This window comes from Kogia breviceps, chromosome 1, assembly GCF_026419965.1.
Source record: "Kogia breviceps isolate mKogBre1 chromosome 1, mKogBre1 haplotype 1, whole genome shotgun sequence".
NCBI lineage: Eukaryota > Metazoa > Chordata > Mammalia > Artiodactyla > Physeteridae > Kogia > Kogia breviceps.
This window is the reverse complement of record NC_081310.1, coordinates 144,725,863-144,734,311: the sequence shown is the minus strand read 5'-3', so window position 1 is coordinate 144,734,311 and position 8,449 is coordinate 144,725,863. Positions and strand designations below refer to the sequence as shown.

The 8,449-nt window shown below is 41.4% G+C and overlaps 1 protein-coding gene across 2 annotated transcripts in view; it reads left to right on the top strand.

Moving 5' to 3' along the window:
- DYNLT5 (dynein light chain Tctex-type family member 5) overlaps positions 1-8,449 on the top strand; it is a 30,901-nt gene continuing 22,452 nt past the window's right edge. The window contains exons 1-2 of one of the 2 annotated variants that reach the window (XM_067043835.1): positions 1-837; positions 2,329-2,450. In XM_067043835.1, coding sequence (XP_066899936.1) covers positions 538-837; positions 2,329-2,450 — 422 coding nt within the window. In that variant the 5' untranslated portion in view covers positions 1-537. The remainder of the gene's footprint in view (positions 838-2,328; positions 2,451-8,449) is intronic. The other variant, XM_059075919.2, reaches the window with a different exon arrangement.

Sequence of the window (8,449 nt, the reverse complement as noted above, 5' to 3'; positions counted from 1 at the left end):
GCCACTCCTGCCCCTGACATCTGCAAAAGAAAACTGATGAGGGCTCTCAGGGCTGCCCCTTGAGTTCCCAGATGTCGCCCTCGCTATAGAATGACCCGGCTTCTCTCCAGCTCGCGGACACCCCAAGGCACAGCCAGGCTCAGGGCAGCCCCCTCTGGGCAATGACGAGGAGATCCTCCACATCCTTAGGCGGCTCAGAGGACTACGCAACTACTATGTCTGCCTGGGGCGGGCCAAGGACTGTTTGAGAAGGTCACCTTGGAGACGGGCCGCGGAGTCCAGGGGGAGTGCGCGGGCATTCGCGGTTAGAGGGAAGCCTGGGAGGAGGGAGCCTCGCCCCGCGCTGGTCCCGGTAGCGGAGGAGCCCGTGGTCTGGCAGGCCCCCGGCCGAGTCGCGTCTGCATCTCCAGCACAGCCTTAGGTAATGCGCCCTCTCCGCAGCGCGTCTGGGCAGGGGCAGGGAAGATTGACCGAAGCAAAAGGCAAGTTCGAGGATCGAGGGGGCTAAGCGGGGGGGGGGGGGGCCCTGTGTTAGTAATGGCCTGCCTGCCTTGTCCACGACCTCCCTCTCTAATGCCTTATTCCTCCTCCCTCCAAGAAATAAGAAAAAAGTGGCCCCAGTTTTTGGAACTGGAAGCGGGTCCTGGCCCTTTGTTCCCTGCCCGCCTGTGTGTCTCGGCTTTACAGTGTTGCCCAGTGCAGAGCTGGCCAGCCCGGTCGGATCTCGGAGCAGCGTGCGTTCTGAGCAGTCTGCCTGAGGTCTGGCGACACCGGCGGCCTCAGCGCCTCTGGACCTCCAGGTCCCAATTCTGGCCTGCGGGGCAGCTTGGGAAACAGGTGAGCAGACCGAGGTCTGTCTGTGTCACTTTAAGTTTGGAACCTGAATGACCCACTTAAACAGGCTCAGTATGCCTTGTCCACACATATACACGCTCACACAGACACACTCAAACACACAAGCACACATGCATTCAGTGCACAGACACATCACACACAAAGGTGCACATACCGAAATACAAAGTTACACACTCAGGTACACAGATAATCACTCGTACACACAGGTACACACACAAAGAGATGCTCACATGGGCACTCACACAGGCACACACATTCATGTACACAGACACTCACTCATACACACAGCCTCACACACTCATGGGGACACACTCATGCTCATACACACAAGCACATGCCCACAGAGACATATGCTCACACAGAGATGCTCACACCCATGTACACACACTCTCACACACAGGCCCACAATCACACACACCCCACACTGCCTCGCTTCCTAACACACAGTACCTCTGCTGTATCTGTGTGCCCTTCAGTACCCTTTGCCTCTGTCTGCCCTGGCACTGATCACACTAGGGTTTTAGGTTGTGTTCTTGTCTGCCCTACCCACTTCAACTGCCAGCTCTTTGAAGGCAGGGACTGTTTTAGTTCTATTTTAGTGCCTAGCACAGTGTCTCCCTGTTAGGGCTCTCAGATTTACGGATTATAAAATAATTCCAATGAATGTCTAAACTTGTATGTAGGCAATAGGGCAATAGAGTTATAGTCCGAGTTCTGGGAAGTCCATTCCTACTACCAGCTTTTTCACAGGCATTTGTGAGAGGAGGTAGGTTTTCCAATAAATTAGTTCATTAAAAGTTCTGTTTGCTCTTTACAAAGTAAATCACTGTTGCTTGAAAAAAAAATACCCTTTGGAGAAGCAGCTCATCTTAACTTTTAAAGTGATAGCAACAACAACAAATGTTAATTAACAAAATATCATTGAGATTAAATTTGGGGAGGCAATAAAAATATTGTTTTCTGGTGTGGGATAATATTGTTCTCATACAGCTATCATTCTCAGTGACTTTAACCCCTTCTGCAGTTAAGTATTTTTGTTGCAGCTTAATATATGCTTGTGTGAATTAAGTATGCTATTGCGTAAATAAAAGTTATCAGATGGGACTTTCCTGGTGGTCCAGTGGTTAAGACTCCTTGTTTCCGCTGCAGGGGGAGCGGGTTCCATCCCTGGTGAGGGTACTAAGATCCCGCATACCACACAGTGCAGCCAAAAAAATAAAAATAAAAATAAAAGAAGTCTCTACTTCTTATAAATAAATTCTGAAATATTTTTAAAGAGAGTTATCATATTTCCAGTTATACTGACCAGAATAACAACATATACTAAAAATCACTCTTAAGGAAACCCTACTTCCCTATTCAAAAATGCTTAAAAAAAAGTATCTGTGTACTTTATTTAGAATGAGTCTCTGTGTTATACTAAAGTATTTTTAGATCTTTTGTTCAGTATTTTACAAAAGTTTTCTTCCATAGGTTATGATGATGTCAGACGTTGCTAAAGACAGAACAGCTCATTTACTGAAGAAGAGGGGCAGTGTGTCTTCTTTAAGTAGCCATGAGTCCCGGCGGAAAGAGCCTCGTGGGCGCACCAAAAAGTGAGTGACTGGATGTCCATTAACACACTCAATTACTGAATAAACAGGTTCATAATATTTATCAGGAGGGAAAAAACTCATTCCCTTTGGAACATAAAAAGGGAGAAAAATGGGCAAGTACAAGGTTTAGCTCATCTTTGGGGGCCATATTTTTTAAAAGAAAGAGAAAAACTAGATTTATCATGGTGATCATTTGGAAATGTACAGAAATATTAAATCACTGTGTTGTGCACCAAGAAAAAGAAAAAAGAGAAAAAGAACAAGGAAATTTAAGTGATAAGTTGATCACAGCAGCATTTTTTACTATTTCAGAGACTACCCCAAAAAAATCATCTACTGAAAAGAATGTCATATGCAATGTAGACCAGCTACTTCTTAATTGACTCCTGAATTCTTCTCCTCAATATTATATGAATACATAGTTTTTTCATTTTTGTAATCAATATATACATATACAGTGCATTTAGCATTATTTTAAACAAATTTTGTAATGTATTTTCATAGTCTTTGTGCATATCCTTTTAAATGGTTGCATAATACAATATTTTGTCAGCTTATGATTCTGGGTTAGCTAACCATTCCCCAATCATTGAGCATTTTAAGTTTGTTTCCACTTTTAAAATTTTTTACTATATAAGAAGTCTCTGATTGTTTTCTTCCCCGAAGTATAATTAGTGGGTCAAAGGATAATAAGTACATTTTTTGGCTGTTGCTACATATTGCATTTGCTCTCCTAAAAAAGATGAATTAATTTTTAATAATTTCATGGCATATTTTTTGACTGCCATCGGGAAGAAAACCAAACAAATTATCTAATGCAGAGGTCAATTAATTTATATTATAAACTTCCCTTCTTAAAAGTTTCTACACGATTTAAAGATGTAGCAGGGCTTCCCTGGTGGCGCAGTGGTTAAGAATCCACCTACCAATGCTGGGGACACGGGTTCAAGCCCTGGTCCAGGAAGTTCCCACATGCCGCGGAGCAACGAAGGCCGTGCGCTGCAACTACTGAGCCTGCGCTTTAGAGCCCACGAGCCACAACTACTGAAGCCCGCGTGCCTAGAGCCCGTGCTCCACAACAAGAAAAGCCATGGCAATGAGAAGCCCACACACCGCAACGAAGAGTAGCCCCCCGCTCGCAACAACTAGAGAAAGCCCACGCGCAGCAACAAAGACCCAATGCAGCCAAAAATAAGTAAATAAAATAAATAAATAAATTTTAAAAAAAGAAAGAAAGAAAGATGTAGCATATTAATCGCCATGATTGAGAAGCAGGAGCTGGTGTGTCTGTTGGAACAGAAACCAGAAGAAGTGGAAGAGATTTACGTTCGAATTCTGAAACCAAATTGTTCTGCTCTCAGAATGTATTAATTCACTTACTCAAAATTCCACTTTTCAACCCTGGATGATTGTGGATTAAAAGTCCTGTACAAACTCTCTCTTTTACAGATAGGAAATATAAAGGAGTAGCAATCTCAGTGTACATCAGAAGTAAAGCTGGAAGAATAATTAACCTCTATAGCTTTTGCTTCTGATCCTAAGTCATTTTGGCTGCTATTTCCAAGATTTAAGTGTAAGAAGTTTTTTAAAAATTATTTTAAAATAATTGTTAGCTTAAATTCAACTTTTTAGAAGCAAATATTATAATAATAATCTGACATAAATCCTGGTCCCATGATTTAAAAAGCACTGTTCTTATCCAAAAACTAAACTATCATCCCTACTTACCTAAGTTTCATTTACTTCTTCCCTTTCAAAGCAAACTAGAAAGTCAAGTATATAGAATCAGAACATGGCCCAATCTGAAGAATTAAAGATCACTCATTTATTATTTTTATGAAGAATAAAAACAAATTAAAAGGTAACAAGAACATGAAAATAGTTTTAGCAACACATGAGGAAAGATTTTTTCTGTACTAACAAATACATTTAAGTGATAATTATTTTGATATATTTCAAAATTAGAAACAGGGACTCTCAAAATATTCAGAATGGATCCTCTGTTGGAGCCTTTTTTATTAAATAGCAAACGAACAGGTTCCAAGCACTCTTGCAATGCAGAGGCCGTTTAGGAGGCTGCCTCCTAACCCTAACTCCCACTTATTTTCCATGTATGGGTGATTCTCCTTCCTGAAATGGGTCTTCAACTAATAGAAAAACTCTGAAAACTTAGTGGCTATCAAATGCAGCATTGTTTTGAATTTGCAGTGTTTTTTTTGGAAAAACATATACCTTTCACTTGAAAGTTATCTCAAAACAATTTTTTGAATAGATTAATTTCAATAGTATAAAGCATATGCTGAAGTATATTGAGGACCTAATACATTATGTCATTTAATCTCCCCAGCATTAATCCTACTAGGTAGACATCATTCTTACCATTTTGCTATGAAATAGCTGAGACTTATAGGTCAAGGAACAATTTAAGGATTAGGATACAGTCCTAAATCATGAGTATGGCCAAAAGGGTCCACGGACTCTTGCCTTCTTCTCTAGTTCTGTCTTCCCCACTCTGCTGCTTGCATCCTACTCTTGAGCCATTCCCACCTTCATATTTACAATCCCTCTGTGCTGCCTTGCCTCCAGCCACTGCCTCACGTTGCTTTCCCATGGGGTATCCTTGTCCGGAATGCTCGTCTTACACTCTGGCTTCCTTCTTCTCCTCCTTCAGAATTTAGCTCCATCTCCAACTCTCCAAGAAGCTCTCTATCACAGTTTCCAAAACAGGTTCATTTTGCCTGACACACAACAAGCCAAAACGCTAATACGCTGAGGTTTGCAGCAAAGAGTGTTCATTCGCAAGGCAGCCAAGCGAGGAGATAGGAGAACAAATCTCAAATCCACCTCCTCAAAGCCAAGGGGATTGGGAGTTTATGGGACAAAGAATAAAGAAGCAGGGTGGTAGGAGGCGTGGGGAGTGCACGGAGGGTGAGGAAAGGTGATTGGGAAAAGATGCAGTAATTGCTGTTCTGCGCAGAGGTTTCTAGCCTACAGCCCTCTGCACATTCTGAGGGTGGAGTTTTGGGCCCTCTGATGTTACAAGGTCACTGATTGGACACTAGCATCTGCCCAGTTGAAGGGTCAGTGGTCCTATCCAGCCTTAACCAGCTGAGCTCGAATTAGATGCAGCTGACTCCAAGTTCCTAAACAATAACTTGGGCAAACATCTTATTGTTTAGGTTATGCACTGCTTGGAGGACATGCAAGTCTTAAAACAACCTTGATTAGCGAAGGCAGGTGAAATGGATGTAACCCAAGGTTTCATAACTACCCAACTGCAACCGCTTCCACTTCTGACTGGGTCGGATGCTCTTCCTTTCTGCTCCTGCTGCTTTCGCCTTCTATGTGGTACTGTGTTGGGGTGTTTTCTTGTCTATCTCTCTCATTAGACTATGGACTTATTGGCCTTTATAACAATAAACACTCTGATAAGGAGGGCAAAGAAGCATAGGAGGTAGACCTACTTGGAAAGCAGTTTATTGGATGTGGCATAAGATCAGCATAAGTTCATCCACATTCTTGGTTTCTCTGTGGTCTTCTATAGAAGTAACTAATGCTTAACATTGATCCCTGGGCATAATGGATACCTGAAGTGCCTTCTGAATTGTAAAAGGAAGATTGAATTTATATTCAATATAATTATTGTTAATTGTTTTTAGATTTGTCTCTTTAATGTAAATTATGTTTTCATTGTGATGTAATTTTTATACTTTATTCTTTAAAAAAAAACATTTTAAGCTGGTTTTTACTATCCCAACATCATAACTGTTAGCACATTGGCATATTTCTTCCTATAGCTACCTAGTTGTCATCATACTTTATAATTTTGAATTTTGTTGCTTTTCACTTAAATAATTGATAACAATAAGGGTGCTAAGCTAAATTTTACTGAGCCCTCACTATGACCTCATTTAAGTTTCAGAGACGTTCTGTATCAGGAGTTGGCAAACGATGACCCAGGGGCCAAGTCCAACCTGCCATCTGTTTTTGTATAAAGGTTTTTCCATGGTTGAAAAAATCAAAAGGAGAATAATACTTCTTGTCATGTGAAAATTATAAGAAACTCAACTTTCAGTATCCATAAATAAGGTTTTTACTGGACCACATCCATGCTTATTCATGTATGTATTGTCCCTGGCTGCTTTGACACCATAATGGCAGAGTTGAGTATTTGCAATAGAAGTGCAGGGTCTGCAAAGTGGAAAATATCTGCTATACGGCATTTTACAGAAATATTTGCTGACCCCTGTTCTATAAGAGAGATGCTGTTAGCATCTTCATCTTACAAATGAAGAAACATGCTTAGAGAGGTTGAGGCTCCAAAGCTACAGAATCAGCAAGTGGCAAAACGGGCTTTTGTTTACAGTCAAAACTTCTCATTCTCTGAAAATTGGCTATCTACATGTAACTTGCATCAATGAAACTCTTCAACTCACTCACCAGAACCTTCTGTTTCCCATCCATGGGTAAGAGCAGGTATTTACAATGACATCTTTCTTGTTGGAAACAGGCTTTGGCAGCTTTCAAAGAGTATTTGAACAGATGTGCTGCTCTCATATCCTTAAAATGGAAATAGAAGGCTGAGATTAAATTACTTTCCCAGGATAATGTGACATGATATCCGGGCTTCTTATCTCTGAGGCCAGTAGTTCAACTTGTAGGTCAAGCCTAAGATTGAAGACTGAAGAGTCTCTCTTTTGCCTCAAACCAAAATTACAGTGATATCATGAACCACAACTTTGATGGATCCCAGAGCTCTCCACTTGAACCCACTGGTGGCATCTAACGCAGTAGTTAGGCCACATTATATTCTTCCACTTATTCATTTATTCAAGGTTTATTAAGCTTCCACTTCGTGCCACATGTAAGGCATATAAAGGTGACTAACTGTAGGGTTGCTCTTCTCTAGAGAATCTCATTTTTCAAGTAAACTTCAAGCCACATGGTAATCTTTTTTTGGAAAAAATGGAAAAGATTACATTCATTGCTTCATTTGAAATAAATGTTTATTGACCAATGAGTAGGTGGTGAACCACACAGAAATAATCTAGTGGGAAAGGCAATGAACAGGTCATTTAAAATGTGATGAATTTATTCAATGATTCCAACCTATACTACTTGAGCCTCTTATGTGCAGTTAAGAATGATGTTATCTGGCCTGTTTGCTCCTTTTGATAAGCTCTATTGCCATCGGAATCAAACTAAAGCCCCCAACAAGATCTGGATGAGACACAGCTTCCCTCCAAAGAGAGAGAGAAGCTTGAGAAACTGCACTGGCCATGTTCCTAAATTAAACCACAATAATAGTTAATATTAAGTTGTGCTTAATAGATACGTCACGTACAATATCCATATGAATCCCATAAAAACCCCGTGGGTTAAGTAGACAAGGTACTTTTATTATCCCCATTCATCTCATATATTATCTTACTTCTCTCAGGAGCCGAGACGAGTTGAAACGAACCCTCATCTTGTAGCACATTGTCATCGCTCATATGAGTAGGACCCCTTGTTTGCCTGATTGCCCCCTTCTTCCGCATCCTCCCACTCTCATCTCCCAATAGGCACCCACTCTGATGCACAAAATACTAAATATACTACAAGCATATACATACTTAAATACTGTATTATATATATTTTTAATTTTCTGTGTATTACGATGTTTTGACATCTTCAAAAACCTTTCTGGATGGGGAGAGGCTGCCCCCCGCCCCCGCACCAGGGCTAGCCGGTTATTAAAGATAGTCAAGGACTCAGCAGGAAGCATGCCTTTAATATGCAAACTAACCAACTGGCATCCTGACCCATTCTCTCTGGCCCCCCACACATCCCAGGAGGCAGTATTTCTCTGCCCTAATCATCCCAGTGCCAAGTACCAGGCAACTAGGGGCCTCTCCTATAGCTTAGAGCCCACTGAAATTATTCAGACCAGGCCAGTCCTGAGCTGTTTCCCCTGCACCGCTTTGCCTTTCCCTGGGAAACCCCAGTAAAGGCCCTTG